The sequence below is a fragment of the Apostichopus japonicus genome, chromosome 16 (assembly GCF_037975245.1).
Source record: "Apostichopus japonicus isolate 1M-3 chromosome 16, ASM3797524v1, whole genome shotgun sequence".
Taxonomy (NCBI): domain Eukaryota; kingdom Metazoa; phylum Echinodermata; class Holothuroidea; order Aspidochirotida; family Stichopodidae; genus Apostichopus; species Apostichopus japonicus.
In genome coordinates this window covers 43866017-43885634 of record NC_092576.1, presented here as the reverse complement: position 1 = coordinate 43885634, position 19618 = coordinate 43866017, and the positions used below count along the sequence as shown (strand labels likewise).

At 35.6% G+C, this 19618-nt stretch overlaps 1 protein-coding gene across 6 annotated transcripts in view; it reads right to left on the bottom strand.

The window, feature by feature from the left end:
- Positions 1 to 411: 411 nt before the first annotated feature.
- Positions 412 to 19618, bottom strand: part of LOC139983274 (uncharacterized) — a 147593-nt gene continuing 128386 nt past the window's right edge. For 3 of the 6 annotated variants that reach the window (XM_071996728.1, XM_071996726.1, XM_071996727.1), the window contains 4 exons: positions 14409 to 14485; positions 12995 to 13065; positions 3345 to 3393; positions 2370 to 2391 (listed from right to left, as the gene is read on the bottom strand). In XM_071996728.1, coding sequence (XP_071852829.1) covers positions 3346 to 3393; positions 12995 to 13065; positions 14409 to 14485 — 196 coding nt within the window. In that variant the 3' untranslated portion in view covers positions 2370 to 2391; position 3345. Of the gene's footprint in view, positions 2392 to 3344; positions 3394 to 12994; positions 13066 to 14408; positions 14486 to 19618 lie in introns of all 6 variants that reach the window. The other 3 variants (XM_071996733.1, XM_071996732.1, XM_071996729.1) reach the window with 2 other exon arrangements.

Below are 19618 nucleotides of genomic sequence, written 5' to 3'. Positions count from 1 at the left end.
TCGTGTTGTACTGACACAGTAGGTCTACATCTTGGCTGTACCTTACAAACCACCATACGATTAATAATAATAATAAACAAATATAATTAAAAAAAAATCATATCAAATATATCTTTGATGGTCAATGTAGTCATAAGTTACGTAATAGTTTTGTACAATTAAATGTACAATTACATGTATACCAGACAGCAACAACTAGATATGGGTTTATTTACTTTTTGACAAAAAAGAAGACATGTTGTAATGCATGCCAGATACAATATCAGGTGTTTTGAAACGAAAACAACAAACCACAGTAAAAGGTCCGTGTTAATACTCTCTAGTAGGATGATGGAACGATTAACAAATATTGACATTTACAAGTTAATCACTAATCGAATCGAATATATACATATATATATATATATATATATATATATATATATATGAACTGCATGGCTGACCAACTATATTATTTCACATTACCTATGTTCATTAAACAAACAGATTGCTCATTAGCTTATTTAATCACTTGAATGCTAAAGACGGTACAAGAAAAAGAAAAAAAAGGTAAAATAAAAGAATGTGAATTAAGAAAGAACAATAGAAACATCGCAAATTTTGAAAAAATAATGTATAAACATTGTGTTATATTGGATATAATATACAAAAAGAAAACAACTATTCATGAAAGTCGATTTAGAGCTTATTTTACATTTTTTACATCATCATTTACTATTGGAAGATTACCCCAGGAATGGTTTCAATAATATATGTACAATGAGGGTATACAATGTAAGGACCTGTTTGATTGGTTGCGACATGTTTAACGCTTGGGCAATTAAAGCAAGGCATACTAAACTACAAGGACGTTGATAATCACAAACTACGATATTTTTATGACATTTTGACAATGTTGAAATTATTATGAAATAATTTGCAATTATAAAACCTATGATTAAATGTATCAAATGAATTGTTGAACTACTATTGATCTCATCATCCTTGAGGAAACTTCAAGACCTAGATGTTTATAGAAGTACGATCAACATTTCAAGCTTCAGTACAAAAAAAATGTTCTGATTAACATTATCTTGTTCGAATTATTATTGAATGACGTAACAGACACGTCACTGAGTTGTCTCTAGACCTTAATATAACTTAATGGAAGATACCAAACTAAAGTATTAATGTACATGAATCTAAATAACAATATAATATAATATATATATATAATATATAGCTGATCATTATCTTTAAATTAACCAATTAAACACAAAATCTTAATGTTTTGTAATGATCATTATGTTACGTAATATACACGTCATCGTAACGATATCAAATACTATGTTTCAAGTTGGCTATAAATTCCATAGTTTATAGAATGAACATTGAACAAAGGCAAAATAAACAAAAAGCACAAAGACAAAAAACACACAACCCCTAAAAAACCCAGCTGTAAATGAATAAAAATGATGAATAAAGCGTCCTTATTGTAACAACAAACTGCTACAGGGAATATTTAAGCTAAAACAAGAAGAAAAAAAGGAAAAAAAAAGGGAAATAAAAGATGCCAATTAAGCCGGAAACGTTTTGAAGTTCGATATACACCAAATATCCTCCATTTTGTTTTCTTCAGGAAGACAACTTCGATATAATGGATCAACTATAATGTAATATGCAATTACAGACCTATGATAGAGATCATAGTGTCTCTAATACATTTGATGTATTTACAATGGGATTCCTTTATGACAAAACGTAAGAGTCGAAAACTAATCATTTCTGCTGTCTTCGAAGTTAATAAAACAAAACGTAAACTTTCTTTGCAGTCGTTGAAATGACAGAATTAAACATAGGAAGTTATTCAGTTTCACTGAGAAGTTACACTCTTTGTTAATACAACCATCTTTAGTAGTTGGTTTATTCTCTGTCAAAGATATACAATTGATATCACATTGATCTGAATTTACATCAACCCCCTCCCATCTCCGCTCCCACCAATCCCTCCTCCCACCCCAACGTTCAAAAATGTCAGTGTGATTGCTCCGTCTTTCTGAAAACGTAAGTTGAGTGATAATTGAAGCATGATATTTAATTATACACGATAATATTTAACTGTAACAAGAATAACACTCATTGCCTCTCATTTTAGTACTCTTTGATTTTTTCCATTACGTTATATGCTTACGATCGTTGATAATTAATATCTACTCGCAAAATATGATCAATAATCAGAAAGGAAAAAACGGTAAACTAAATAAAAAAGTTTGCAGAGACATTAATGAGAAGAATGCTAGTCTATCTGCTCTCTCTCCACCTCTCTCCCACCCTCTCTGTCGCTATCTCTCTTTGGAAGAGATTAGACATCTGCTGTACTTCGTTGAGATAACCTGAGCTCAAATATGTAACCTAGAAAGATATCAAATTGTTATTGTTTAAAGAGTTGTTACCTCCACGAACTTTTGCAGTTTATGAAGGGATGACACAAAATAACAGATGTCACCTGCAGATGCACGGACTGACAAAGATCTCTGCTACACTTAATAACATGAGAAACCTGCTTCACAGAATAACAGGCATAACCTGCTGCACATACTGACGTAGATCTTTGCTACACATAATAACAGCTATCACCTGCTACACAGAACAACAGGAGAAACCTGCATCACAGAATAACAGGCATCATTTGCTACATATAATAACAGGCATCACAAGCTACACATACTGACAGAAATCCCCTAAAACTCATTATAATAGCTATCACCTGCTACACAGAATAACAGGAGACCCCTGCTACACACACTGACAGAGATCCCTGCTACAAATACTAATAAGGATTATTCGTTACACAAGCTGATATGAAACATTATATGTTTTTTAAACATTATATGTTATTTAATCCAACTATCCAATAAAGGGTTAAAATCAAGTTTTATCCCGAAGAGATATTCCGATTTAGACCTATCCGTGAGATGCAGAGATAGCTGTTTTGAGTGATATTTTGTCAGTATTGCTGACACAAGATGTGTATCTGTTTATCAATAAGGCATTCTAACGATTCAATTATGTCAGAGTATATCCAGAGCTCACTTTAAATTTCTTTTTGAGAAAAAAAAGCCCCCCACCCGTCACCCCTTCTGCCTAACCAACCTTCAGATGCCACAATCGACAACTCCTCATTAATTAATTGTGTTACATTTCAGTTTCAGTTGAGAAATACATTTGATAACGGTTAGGAAGTAGCGATACGGATTTTTTATTACATATTTGTAAGTCCGTTTGTTACAACAAAACTCATCCAAAATGGAACATTTATTTTATAACAGCGGAAGTCTTCAGAAATTGCGATATTCCTTACTCACCTTATAAGACTGTGCAGTTATTGCTAGACCTCCGATTCTGTGCTGCATCCTGGAAAAACCCAAAAGATATTCACATGTATTCATTCTAACAGTGTGAGAAAAAAGATTGTGATTACCTACATTTGTTTCCTTAAAAACATTGCAGATCTTCTTCTTACCTAATTGAGATCGTAATGATCACCCTACCTCTGTTATATATCACTACGTAATGAGTACCCTACCTCTGTTATATATCAATACGTAATGAGTACCCATCCTTTGTTATACCTCAAGACGTAATGGGCACCCTACCTCTGTTATATCTCAATATGTAATGAGTAACCTACCTCTGTTATATCTTAATACGTAATGAGTACCCTACCTCTGTTATATCTCAATACGTAATGAGCACTTTACCTCTGTTATATATTAATACGAAACGAGTACCTTACCTCTGTTATATCTCGATACGTAATGAGTACCCTACCTCTGTTATATCTCAATACGTAATGAGCACTTTACCTCTGTTATATATTAATACGAAACGAGTACCTTACCTCTGTTATATATCAATACGTAATGAGTACCCTACCTCTGTTATATCTCGATACGTAATGAGTACCCTACCTCTGTTATATCTCAATACGTAATGAGCACTTTACCTCTGTTATATCTTAATACGTAATGAGTACATTACCTCTGTTATATATCAATACGTAATGAGTACCCTACCTCTGTTATATCTCGATACGTAATAAGTACCCTACCTCTGTTATATCTCAATATGTATTGAACACTTTACCTCTGTTATATCTTAATACGTAATGGGTACCGTACCTCTGTTATATATCAATACGTTATGAGTACTCTACATTTGTTATATCTCAGTATGTAATGAGTACCCTACCTCTGTTATATCTCAATACGTAATGAGCAGCCTACTATTATTAACATTCATAAATCAACCCCCTTTATCTGCTAGTTTCTCTCTACAAATACTTACGAAATATACGATTATCGAATAGTTTCCTTTTATCTTGCAACTTATGGTTTAAAACTAAGAGTATTCAAAAAGATATTTAATTCACAATGAAAGGCAATCCGGACGTTCAAGGGTGAAATGACCGCTGTTGAAGAAAATATTTTAAACGAGTTTGACCGTTTAATGTTCCACATCCAATGGCAATTTGCTTCATTTATTGAAGGTCACACCTTGAAGGCTGTCTCAAAGTTTGTCTACTTTGGTAGCACCTTGTCTCGGGATGCACACGTAGACGAAGAAATTAGATTGAGACTGGCAAAAGCAAGATCATCCTTTGGAATGCTCAGAGACAAGCTGTGGAAGAAGAGGGGCATCAAGAATGGTACCAGACTCCAGGTGTACAGAGCATTGGTGATCACATCTCTCTGTATGTTTGCGAGACATGGACCCCGTATGGTCACATAAGAAAAATGGATCGATTTCCCCAAACCTGCCTCGGGAAAATTTTCAATATTACATGGCAACAGAAGGTTCCTGATACAGAGGTACTTCAGAGAGCCAAATTACCCAGCATTGGTGCAATAGTAATGAAATCCCAACTAAGGTGGGCTGGTTACTTGGTCCGTATGCCTGACGACAGGATGCCCAAGAAGTTTTTCTATTCCGAACTTAAATGTGGCAAGCGCTCTCTGGATGGACAGTACAAGAGGTACAAGGACTCTCTAAAGATTAACCTGAAACGCTGTAACATAGCCACTGACTCCTGGGAACAAGTAGCACATGATCGCAACATTTGGCGCCGGTGTGTTCATGTTGGCACTCATGCACATGAAACCAGCCGTACCCAGGGAGCAGAAGCAAACAGAGCCGAGCGTAAATCACGCAGTTCAAATCAACCTGATTCAATTGAGTTTTTTTCTGTCACCCATGCAACATAAGTTTCCATGCAAGAATTGCCCTGATCAGCCATCAGCGTGCCTACCAGCGAAATTCAATCGTAGTTAGAGATAAATAGTTTAGCTGTCATCATCGAATACGGTGGATAACCATCATCACAATCAACGATTAGTGTTATGTTAAGTATATGAATACATTAATATGATATTTATGTCGCTTATGAGATAAGTATAGATGTAAGTTATTATTTGATACTGGAGAGATATTGTACTCAAGTTTGATAAGGCTTATCAAAGCTTCTGTTAAACATTTTATTGATTAAAATTCGCCACTGTGGGATGCACCGTGTTCCATGTGATATCGGAGTTAGTTTCATAAAACTTCGAAGTTTCAAAGAATTTTTATGTGTAATTTAATTTCATATCACTTATGTATCTAGACACAAAATTGTGACAAAAAATAAAGTGTTTCAAACCTTTCGATATATTTTACACTTTCCGTTTTTCATGTGTTCAATTCTTGCAAAATTCGACGAAACTCTAAATAATACATATCAGTACACATGCTGATTGCAGTTGATCATTATCATGTCATAAAATGCACAAGTAATTCTTTAAAACGTACGTGACGGTTAGTGTCCAAGTGTTCACGTATTGTTTCACTGTCGGAATTCTTCCGTCTTCATCTTTATGAGCAAACGTCTTATGGATAAACCCTAGTAGTACTTCCACGAAAATTCCCGCAAAGTACGAATACTAATCGATGTCACGAAATTAAGATCAAGTCCCGTGTCCAAATCGTCACGTACGTAAACACGGCACTGTTCTACGAAATGCCTTCAGTGACATCGATTGATAAATCAGCAATTTATGTTCAATCAATCGATGGTAACCCAAGCTACACTTACTTGTCCGCTTGAACTATAAACATCTGTTTAGGTGTAACATTATGTGTGTAGTCCTGGTTGACTATCGTATAACGTACGTTAAACAATAGCTTCGGTGCTAAAAAAAATCAAGTTCAACCACAAGATATGTCATCCATCTGCTTATATACAATCTTGATGAGGAGAACAAGGTAAGATATCCATATTTTTATATTTCCACAAATATGTAATGATTTCGGTAAAATTTGTCAAAAAATTGTAGTTTTTACTAAGACTGTAGAGGTATGTGGAAGTATGCTAGTAGTCTATGCTAGTTATGTAATCACCTATTGTTCTCATGCCTTGTTGTAATGGCTAGATTGAATGCTGAGGGGGTACTAGAAACAGTACACTGGATGTGGTACAAGGAAAATACAAGCAGTTCAGTTCTAATATCGGTTGTGTAGTATTCTATTTGTCTGTCTCGAGTCTCTCTCTCTCCCACCCGACCTCTACAATGCCGTAGTCGGCAGTATAGATGTTTTTTTTTCAGCAGTGGAAGTCCATGGCCACTTATAGTTTCTACTTGGACACTTAAGTTATTCTTGTCCATATAATCAGCCTAGTATAAATTTGATCAGATTGTCTGACAGGGTTCGACAGGAAGAGTTATGCAGTGTGCTTTTGCATGAAGGGTCGGATCAGCAGGCACCTGCTTTGTGTAGATTGCATGGTGCATATTTTAAGGCGGTGTATGAAAAAGGAGATATTCTTGCTTATTCTTGCCGATAGTGGCTCTTCGAAGTCTTTCATAAATTCAGCCCCAGTGGAGCGGGAACAGGTAGTACCACTAAATCAGCCAATTATTTTACACTTTTGGATAAAACACCTTTAGTAGTCACTGGGAAAGTCTCCTCAGAGTTGACCATTGTAGGTGAGACCGAACATGTGGTACTGTATGTTGCAGATATCCCGTGCCAAGTCCTTGTAGGAAGAGATATCTTGGGTACGTTTTCACTTGTGTTAGACATCGGGGATAGTTCATATTGGTCAGAAAAGCAGGCACCTAGAATCAAGTATCCTCTAGTTTGGGTCCAGAAGTGTTGGGAGAATGTGGTTCAGCATTAGGCTCGAGTTCTTAGACACTGATCGTGTCTCATAATAACGCACGTTAAACAGCTATGTAGTTTTTCAAAGTATTTCTGCGAAACTGCCAGAAACTGGCCTAGAACAACGCTAGCCGTTCTGACAGTATATACATTTTTTGAATAGGGCAGATGGTTCTTTATAATACATCGCTAGGCATCTTAAGATAGATTTCGCTCTCGTCGTTGCGTACGTGATATTAGACACCATTAGCGCAAATATTGTTCGTGTCCTGTCCCTAATGAGTTAAACGCATTTCATTTTATGTTAGAAAGTTGTACATCGTTGAAACATAATTGTTAGATTTTTCAGTCGATTGATGTATTATTCACATGTGCAAGGAAGTTTGTAATTTCTGGGGAAAATCATGATAAGTAAATGAATTGCGATAGAAGTTTAGGCCTAGGCTCACGTTCGTTATGTCTAGACACCGAAATCACTTGCGTTAATGGTATCAAACATCACGTACGTACATTTTTCAAACTATCACCAATTTTCGAGGGAATGTGGTGAAAAGGCTTTTCTCCTCATAAAATTGTCAAGTGATTTTGTGGTTTTGAGCCAACGGTCATCACCTACGTTATGAAGTATATCAATTTTAAGATGAAAAGAAGCACCTCTTCACGTACGTTATGCTTAGATAACATCAGTGTTGTGTCCAAACAAACGAACGTTAAAAGTTCGTACATCATCTTCTTGTAACCTAGGGGGCAAAAATATTATAGTAAAGCACGGTTATTTTACCATTTTCTATCGTTCTGAATGTTTGAAAGCCCATCAAATTAAGACTACAATTCTTGTGCAGAAGATAGCAGCCTGGCAATCAACGTACGTTAGTGATGACACTTCCTTCTGACCTGTCATTAGATTAGTGTTGGGTCCAGTTAAGCGATGTATATAGTATGTAAACAAATTGCGTAGGCTACGTACGTTTCCAAAACGTTTATCGTGGAACTGATGTTTCAGTGTGATAAATGTAAGGCCAAGCACATCAAAGTTAAACTGTGTTTCGCCTGGGCGTTTTGCAGAAAGAAAGGAGTTTGAGTTTTTGGTGGGGGGGGGGGGTCAATTTTTTTTTAAACCACGATGGCATATTTCTCTGTGCAGGTGTGATAATAGTCCTTACTGGATAAAGCCAAGCCCTATATATCGGAGATAATAAATACGTAGTAACAATAGATGGCATGTGCAGACGCTCCCAGATAAATTAAACTTGTGGTCCTTTTCTTGTTCAATACTTTAGGTACTTCAAGAATCTGAAGCCGAGGTCCATGTTAATTTTATGCAAAGATGTGGTGACAATATTTACAAGTGGCCATCCCAAAAAGATGTATCCTGGGAACCTTGTGCAAATGTTGCATGTCCGCTAGACCATCCTGATCTTGCTAACGAAAGGGAACTGTTTTGCATCAAGAAGTTAGACAGCCATTGACAACCATCTTCGAGCAGAACCATATCAGTTGAAATGAGCCAAATTATATTTTAAGTTTCACTGAGTAAATTTCAACTTTTGTGCAGTTAAGCATGAAACCAAATTCTGTTCTCATCCCTTTTGAAGTTACTAAAATCCATTTTTCTTCCATGTTATTCATTGTTGATCCATTTTACATGTTTCATTTGATCTCAAACCTGAGGAAACTATTTGTGATTCCTTGCCGCAGGCAGAAGGAATCTATGCGATGGTGATGGCGTGGGTGTGTGACGCCCCAGCTCGTAAACACTCTATCTCAAGAACTGAAAGTTGCTTGAACTTCAAACTTGATACATAGGCCTTGGTTAGCAGATGATCCCTATTGTTTTTCATGGAAGTCAAATGGCATTTGAAGTCAACAGAGGTCAAAGTCCTAAAACCTTGTAAACATCAACTATCTCAAGAAGGGAAAGTTGGTTGAACTTCAAACTTGCTTTGTAGATAACCCTTGGTGAGTAGATGATCCCTATTGTTTTCAATGGAGGTCAAAGGTCATTTGAGTTCAACAGAGTTGTCTAAAATCATTTTAAATGCCACATCTCAAGAAGTGAAGTTGTTAAATTTTTAAATTTGTATATATGTAGCCCTTGGCGAGTAGTTGATCGCTAGTGTTTTTCATAGAGGTTAAGATTCCATGGGTCAATTAGAAGTAAATATGAATAAATATGATAACTTAGGAAGTGAAATATGGTTTGAACTTCATCCTTGTATGTATAGGCATGCATTAATCAATATTCCAATATCTGTGCACTTCTGGTCATTTCTGGTCAGCAATATGGGATGTTGCAAAATCAAAAGTCCCTATTCATATTCGGCATGGAATCACTAAGTCATTTGACTTTCTGGTTTACATTTGACTTGTATCTGTAATACTTTAATACTTTAGAGTAGCACTTCAGAGCATCTTTTCAAAAGAATTCGGTATCCATCATAACAAGCAGTCTGATGGTAGTACTTCAGAGCATCTTCTCATTATAGTTCGGTGTCCATCATACAGCAGTGTGGTGATATGACTTCAGAGCATCTTCTCATTATAGTTCGGTGTCCATCATACAGCAGTGTGATGGTAGTACTTCAGAGCATCTTCTCATAATAGTTTGGGTCCATGATAACAGCAGTGTGGTGATATGACTTCAGAGCATCTTCTCATAATAGTTTGGGTCCATGATAACAGCAGTGTGGTGATATGACTTCAGAGCATATTCTCATTATAGTTCGGTGTCCATCATACAGCAGTGTGATGGTAGTACTTCAGAGCATCTTCTCATAGTTTGGGTCCATGATAACAGCAGTGGTGATATGACTTCAGAGCATCTTCTCATAATAGTTTGGTGCCCATCATAACACCAGTGTGATGATATTACTTCAGAGCATCGTCTAATTTGTATTTTGGTGTCCACCATAACATACGTAACAAGGTCCATGACAGCTTAGTATTATATATAGTGATAGTTTATTGTGTCATGGAGTAACTTTTGTGAATGTAAACACCCTCATTGTGCCTTTCAATATGCTATTTAAATCCTGTCTTTGGCAAACTTTTCTATTTTTTCTTTATTGTATATGTAGTACTTTGTGCTGTTAACGTATGTTATGGTGTCCTTTATTTTTCATGTTGTATTCAACTTGAAGAGGGTATTACAGAAATGACAATTTCTTATTATTTGTTCTTGTTTCAATCTCTTGCTTTCATCATCTTTGATTCTTATGTTAGTCTTCAGAAGATTGAGATTCCAATACTTTTAAGACACCGAGTCACATACGTTGACATTACACATAGTAAGAGTGAACGGTCCAAAATTTCCTAGTCGTGTTCAAAATATGTAGTCCATAATTGCTGATGTTTTTCTCTATGTATTCAACTTTGAAATAAAAGTGCCCTGATAACAACAATCCAATGCTTCTCATTTTTGAGCATAAATGTACACTTTTGTAACCTAATATTGAATACATGCTTATATATGTATGTACGTTTTTAATGTACCTTTAGTTACCGAGTGCTTGATTGGATTGTTATAGATATGTGATTGATTACTATCACTCTACCCTACTCATTGGATGTTGAAAAGTTTGTGTTCACTTCATCATTTAAACCAATATGTTAATGATTGTTTAGTTATATTGTTCTCTACATGACTTTAAACCTCTTACTGTTAGGTATGTAATATTCGTATACTAATACTTCATCACGTTACCCCGGTGACTGTTGCTACACTTCATACTATAGCCATTTGACTGCCTCAACCTGTGATTGTTACATTGAAACTTAATCCAGAGTAATGGACCTGGCCATTCTTTGGACGTTCCAACTGTCTATAATATATTATTATATTCGTGAACTACTTCCCTCTGTTCCAATTACTGGATTGTTACTAATACAGTATATCAAGTATTACATCAGTTTTTGTTTCTTGGGGGCGTTGAGGGCCATGTCAGGCCCGAAAAAACAAAACAAAAAAACAATATGGTTATCTCAGCCGCCAACTCAACATTTTCCTGGGCGATCAAAAAATGGCCCAGGACCCCAACACTGTAGACTCTCCCAAACCCCATTTTCGCCGCGAACCTAACATACACTCTGTACCGTGAGTTATGTACAACATTGTTAATTTGTTAGAACTTCATTGATTATGGACCTTGAGCTAACAGAAAAGAGACAGACTAAGCATTGGCCGTATATAACTGTAATCAATTCGATGTTTAATTAATGATTATTTATTACATGAATCTACTCCAACCATTGTATCTTTAGCAATGATTACCTACAACATCACTTGAAATCACAAATTACATGTTTGTTATGCCAATAATCCATTCCTGTCATGGTTAATAAGTTATGTGCTTACTATATCAGTTAAAGGCACACATTGTATGCCTCATCATATGTACTAACTACATCACTAGAATCCACCCCTTCCGTATTTAATATTTTTGTGAACGATATACTTTAAACGACTCAGTGTGTGTTTAATAATATGTGTTTACAATGTCACTTGAATCCTCACATTGTATGGTTAGTAATATTTGTTGACTACATCAATTGAATCCATTCAAAACATGTTAAAGTAGTACGTGTTTACTATATAAATTTAATCCACCCATGGTATGTTCAGTAGTATTTGTTGACTACATCCCGTCAATCCACCCATTGCTTGTTTAGTAATATTTGCTGACTACAACGGTCTACTCCACTCAATGTATGTTAGTAATATTTCTTGATAACACCCCTTTCATCCCCTCAGTGTGTTTGAAGCAATATTTGTTACTACAATCCCTTTAAACCATCCAGTGTATGTTGAATAATATTTGTTGACAACATACCTTTAATCCACTGAGTGTATTTAGTAATATTTGTTGACTACATCCCTTTAATCCACCCATTGCTTGTTTAGTAATATTTGTTGACTACATCAGTCTTCTCCACTCAGTGTATGTTAGTAATATCTGTTGATAACATCCCTTTCATCCCCTTAGTGTGTTTTAAGCAATATTTGTTGACTACATCCCTTTAATCCACTCAGTGTATATTTAGTAATATTTGTTGACTAGTAACTTGACTTCATACTTTTAATCCACTCAGTGTATGTTACTAATACTTGTTGACTACATCCCTTTAATCCACTCAATATATTTTGTAATATTTGTTGACTAAATCCCTTGACTCCACTCATTGTTTACTACATCCCTTCAATCCACCCATTCCTTGTTTAGTATGTGTTGACTACATCAGTCTACTCCACACAGTGTATGTTTAGTGATATTGGTTGACTACATCCCTTTAATTTGCTCATTGTATGTTTAGTAATATTTGTTGACCACATCAGTCTAACCCACATGCTGCTTGATTAGTAATACTTGTTCACTACATCTCTTTAAGTCTATCATATTAATTTTAGTAATGTTTGTTTACTACATAATGTGAATGACCATTGCCTATTCATAAATATTTGTTACTATTAACTTTCATCCAATCACTCAACGTGGTTTGCTCACTTGTCTCTACTTACCCGATTTGTCATACTTCTCATTCAGCAACCATTAACTGATAATCGATACATGACTCAACTAAACAGTTATTGATATATCACAGTTTATAGTTAGTTCATACGATGAAGTCACTTCTGTTTGTCACTTTGACTAAGCCATGCTGTGTTCAATACAGTGGCGTCCGCTGAATTAAAATGTCTGGGTGTACTTAAGTACCGCGTCAGTGTTATTATCATGCTCATGCTTGTAATAACAGTATCGATATGTCATTAAAACAAATAAAATAAAATAATTATTATACAGGAGATGTGATGATTACTTACTTCCCAAAGACCAGAGTCGAGATCAAGCTTATAATATTCATCATACTTAACAGAATCAGGGAACCAGCAAACTGTAAGAAACAAATAAGATTAATAAACAATATTTATGCTTTAACGAATAAAAGAATATCAATGATGTAGTAGTGAATGAAACATTTTGAACAATACACAATAGGAACAACCATATCACGTTTAACGAAGATCTTTATTGTCTCTAGGATGCATATTCTTTCTTTCAGCTGAAAATATTTTGGGTTGTCATGGTGTCACGTGTTCTTTAGAAAAGTAATGTTGGGGAGCATGGTGAAGTCAGACATACTGTAGGTTAGTTGCACTTGAGAATGTATTTCATACAAAACAAACTAAAACTGTAAATGTTTCGAATTAATCGCATTTCCGTTCCAGTCCGTGGTAAGCACCCAGCTACCATGAAATATTAAATAAACTATAAATATGCTCGATGTTACACGATAAGATCATCACACATTTAAACAAATTTAATTTGTTGTTTTTTCTGCAATATTTGACCTTTATTAAATAGTTGCAATACATGTGTCATTTTGTTTACTTTGGAAACCATCTAAATGTGTTTGTCAGTACTTCCAGCGTTTTTATAGCCGTATATTCATAGCACCATACCAGGCCAAAGGGCGGATACCAACACTTTTCAAAATATATATGTGTTTCGCAAGACACATAATTAATCTTCTGCCGTTCGTTGTATGTTTAACTATTACCAGGCAGTGTTAGATCATACAGTTGGATCATTAGTCGCAACTCTGTAATGCTGCGAGTTGATTTTCATACGTATCTTCATCCGTCGTGTTTCGACTTTTCTCAATTTGACAGAATACATCCGTCTAACATAGAAGTCAAATTTAAACAGATGGGTCTATAAGAAACTTTTGTCAACAATTCAAATGATAAACATCAATTAAAAACGTATTTACAGTCAAAATAATCAAGTAGACTTTCCACAAACATCGCCAACATTTAGAAGAATTAGTCGACTTGTTGTGAGAGTAGTCGACATTTCAGGGGTGCTACTTTATGATCAAACAGTTTAAATTGAAGAAGTTTAGCCGATATCTTTAGATTGAAATTCTGAATTTTCGTTATAAAATAGCAACATTTGCAGTGTCCCACTTGAGCCACCGTAGTACCTGAAAGGTCTTTCTTTCATAGAGCAGATTGACTTAAAATCAAGAAAACGAATTAACTTTACCTGTTGCAAAGAACACTATACTCTGTAATATACAACATCAATTACTAAATGATACAATGTCGCCCGTTGATATTGCGCCCTCAGTTTTACTGGAACTAAAACTCAATCAAATGTCGACTACGGGAATGGTTCGAACTGTAAACAACATGACACCTGAGTCATTTATTGATTAATAAGTAAGAACTTTACCATTCACTCTCCGAGACTTCAGTGTGGATAGAGATGGTGCGACGGGTATGGATGAGGGCAGCAGACAGTCATATAGACTATAATCAGAAAAAGAAATAGAATCAGTCAGTTGCTATATTATTCTTCTTTAATTGTTACTATTTTCGATACTGCAGTACACAGATTAACCCAATGAACGCAATACATCAATAGTTGTCCCTCCCTCTGTAACAGCCGTTTCTTGGAAGGACCAGGAGCACACCGGCTACCGAAAAGCTTGAAAACAACTAAAGCGGTATCATGGATGCTTTTTCTTTAAGGCCAACATTTTAACTCCAAATCCAAATGTCTCAAAGCAGGCTCTATTATGATGTGGAGCTATCAATCGGAAACCGATGATAACTCATTACAGCGTGTCACCAGTGAATACACAAGTTTAAGTACGGCTCTGTTTCATTCTTTCCAACCCGTGTTAATCCCCACCCTCTCCCCCTCCTCTTCTTTCCCACCCAGCCTGTTCCGTTCATTGCCGGATGCTCATAAACGGCACCACACTATTCCTGTCCAAACAGACAGATATATCTCATGTAACCTGACATGTGTTCCAACTCTAGCTGAAAAAAAAAAGTATATAAAATGTAAATCATGCAAATATTTGCTCTTACATTATCCATTTGCTTATTTTTGTCTATCAGTTATGAAAATAACCGATCATTTTCAACATAACTTAAATAGAAGGAATATCTCGAGGGCGCTTGTAAGGAGGATTTGGGGTGTGGGTTGAGAATATAGGAGGTGTGGGTGATCTCTTCTAGAGTAAGAGGATTTTGAATTAATCGTCACAGAAGAAGTATCACATCGATTTTTTCCCTTTCAATTCGTTTGAATATAATTGTAAATTGCTAAGTTAATTTTCTGCGAGTTTCGTTAATCTCACAAACGTATAAACAGACCCACGAATAAGCCAACAAACAAATAAAGCTAGATATGAACCTTCATTACGTCTTCAACATTACATCGTTAAGGTAAAAACATAACCAGAATAGAAAGATGCATTGTGGTTTCGATGATGTAACAGTTTGAGCAGTTTTCTTTATGAATCTGACTACCGTAATGTACATTGATGGTGTACAACATACTTGGTATTGGTCTAAGAAATACAGTGAAAAGCAGTGTTATGTGACAACAGTAAATTCAAAATGACACAGATTTAAGTAGCTGCTTGGGATAGGTTTACCAAAGATGACCCCATCATTGCTCAAACATTTAATTAAGGGGGATTCAAATTAGCTAATTTTGGTTGATCACTCGAACATTAATACCCCATTACCAATGACTGTCAGATTTCAGATAACCTCATATCAAAAGAAGTCAAAATAATTCATTTCTGACATTTTTCTTTTCCATATTGTACGTAAAAGGATGAGAATCCAAAACGGGTGATCGCCAAATCACAACCCTCCTATGTGAGAAACATTCCTATACCGAAGACATTGAAGTTGCCCTATGGAGAAATGCTGCTGACTCTACAGCGAAGCTTGGAAATTGGGTAGAAATAAGCCACCTTGATGTTAATGAAAGTTATGCTTTCTACCAAGAACCATCTGTGGCGACCACCAAAACACTCAAGTAACAGTGAGTAAAAATACTGTAAACTTAAAATTACAATGCATGTAGTACACTTATTCTAGTAATTTTGTGACATCAGTGTTCATACTTGTTAGGTCACCCAAGTTAAGTCCATTTGATGATCATCCGTTCGCCTCAAATATTACAGATAGGTGATGGACAATCAAACAGAAACAGTTTCATGTATTTCTAACAACTCATTTTCTTGAAAATAAAACAGAATGAATTATTGAACAAAGTGGAAACATATAGAATGTCCTCTTCAACAACAAATGACTCCTTTGGGCAACAAAAAAAGACACAAGTTCTCCAATTGACGACCATTAATTTCTTCAAATCGAGGCTTGAAAATATGCTAGTGTGAGCTGTTATGGTGCATGCCAACTACCACTCTCTCTGCATATGTCTCTCTGTTTGTATGTCTACCTGTCTGTCCATACACACTGTCTATTTATAATAATAATAATCAGCAGTTATTTCAACGACGCTTAAGTGACCACAAATGTGGGAAAAGACCGCAAGGGCTTATGGATTACAACTTTCACGTCAGGTGGCTTCCAATTCAAAATTTTAATTCAAATTTGGAATATTTTCAATTCAAAATAGATAGTTATTTCAGATGGGAAAACCGTATATTGCTCTTGGATGAAAGTCCAATCTTGCTATGACCCGGCCGGGAATCGAACCCCGAACCTCCCGATTGCTAAGCCTCATTGCTTCAAATGCCACCGCCTTTATCCACTCGGCCACAGCACCGGTTAGATGTCTGTGTTCAAGAACTTGCGCTCAAAAGATCATTTAGGTGTCATAAAAGGCCATTGTTTGAATATAGTCCCAATAATCTCACCATATTAAAGGATTTAACTCTAGCAAAAGGCACTGCATAAGTAATGATGTAAACACTAAAGATCAAACAAAATCAAGGCTTCTTATAGCAATGCCTTCCTGTGCACATCTCTGCCTCAAACTTGCACAAACATTAAATGATAGTGAACTACATATCCATGCTTTCTTAACATAATTTATTCATAAACTATTCATTTCTCTTTACAGGTAAAACCAACACCTGCATTAGAGACCACCTAAACATCACTGGGTACACTTTGGAAGACAAAACTTTCCTACTACTCTGCTCAACTGTTCATTACACATTGGAATATAAATCCGCAGAAGAGACATTGAAGAAACTACTAATGCTGCTGAATTCACATCGCAGGGTTGGATCAAGAAATGCACATATCAGCTACAGCCACAATTCAAGACAAACAGATAACGTCCTTTAAACAAAACCTTGACAAAGTTCTCGATACAGATTCTGACTGATGACCGTTTTATTCTCAAAACTATAACCCCAACAACAGCAAAAACACTTTACCATCATACATACATATATTAGTCCTTACCTCCAAATCTAAAACTCTTGCCAACATAAACAGCACTACAAACATAGAACATTACTAATATCCTCTCTCCAACTCTCAACATACTTAAAAGACCACTTACTGTGCACAGTACTAGCACCATATCATTCCTTTACATTAACTCATTCTTTTGCCATCACACCATTCCTGCCTTTATCGCTCCACATTTCTGGCCACCCTGTACAGTCTTAACACCATTCTTACCTTAGCATCTCCGTTTTGGTAACTTTGTACAGTAGAGACGTCATTCCAACTTCACATCTACACTTCTGGCCATCAATAACACACTACTATGATAACGTGTACAGTACTTACACCATTCTTGCCTTACAGCTAAACTTCTGCCCATCAATAAACCAACTTCTGTGTAAAATACTAACCGCACTCCTATTTTAAGATCTTTCTTCACCTATTGCTAGCAATAACAATTAATAATCATTGAACGGTTCTAATACCACTACCACATTGATCACTAGACCTCTAACATCAGTAAGCTATAGTACCTTTGTGTAGTACTACAGAACAAGCAATCTGTCTTACCTTCACATATACACCTCTTGCTATCAACTAGAACCTCTTTAGCTTTGTATAGTTCTAGTGTGCAGTCTTTCTACCTTTACAGTACAGTACAACTTTATCTTTGCTGTTGACACTGCTAACTTCGAACTAAGTTTCTGTTAGTTACCTGTTCAGCAGTAACAATAAAAAACAAAACTACTAGCTCGTTACAATATATAATAAAATATACGTACTTGCTCATGTTACATACTACCAACTAGAGGAGAAATATATGCAATAAACACTCACATGTCTTCCATGACAATCTTCCATGACAACTTATCAGCAAGAGACCTGTTAGAGTAGTTTGGCTCTTAGGAAATTTTCCTCAACCGTTACAATTGTCTAAGGTATGAAAAGTTCTTTCATATATATGTCAACGTCAAAGAAAAAAATTACTTCAAGATTAAAGTTCCAAGCACCAACACACTACACAATGGCACAAATGTTAGGAACAAGTGTGTTATCTTTCACTACCACCTTCATATTCTATTAATCTTATAAATATTCTAGCAGTTTTCAACAAAGTTTGTGACAAAATATTATCTCATATTGTTTGTGTTGCACTTGCTTCATATTCAGCTCCATTAACCAATCAGTCTGGCACTGGGTTTGCCACTCCTCTATTTGAATGCAAGAAAACTATTTTTCAATTGGTAGGGGTCGAAGAGCATTTGAGGTCTGTCACAAGACTTACCTCACTGTTAAACCAGAACAAGTTGATATGTCACATATGTTTGTCATCTCATTAAGTTCAAGAACTTTCTGTTTCGCATTTTATGGATTGTGTAAAATAACAGCTGTACTTATTCATTGAACTTGCGTGGTAATAGTTTCATAAATGTTTCAACATAAAAGCGTCGTTCATTGATAGTGTATATTTTTTCTGTGAAAAGACATTTTGTAGTGTTCAATGATACTGTTATATTATCAACTACTGCACCATTGGTGCTCTTTTCATAGTAATTATTATGCACATTTGATCCACTTCGTCTTAGTTTCAACTTCTGTATTAAGCTTTCCAAAATGTTCAAAAAAACTTTAACGAACTTCAAGAAAGAAATACATATGTTAACCAAGTATCCTTCGAATTCATTTGTTTGTATTATTTGTGTGTACATGTTGATAATTATTTCAGTATGTCGACAATCCAGTTAAATATGGAAGAAAGCAAGAAAATGGCTACTAAGCAATTACCTGGATCTATAGATCAAGACTTGTAGGCAGAGTGGTTATGAATTTTCGTAACCGCATTTCTAGTTGACTTCTTAAAAGTAATGTGGTAATTTTACACACCAAATATGAGGTCTGTCCAAGCTCTCATTCTTGAGATATTGTGTTTACAAGATTTTCACAACTTGACTCTGGTGAGCCCAAATGACATTTGACCTCCACCAACAACTTCTTGTACTAAATGTGTTACTTCTACACACCAAATATGAGGTGTGCACAAGTTCCCTTCTTGAAATATTGTGTTTACAATGTTTTCACAATTTGATCACTGGTGACCCCAAATGACTTGTGGCCTCCACCAAAGACAATAGGCTTCTTATAATTATTGTGGTAATTCTACACACCAAATATGCAATTGGTCCGAGTTTCCCTTCTTGAGATCGTCGTGTT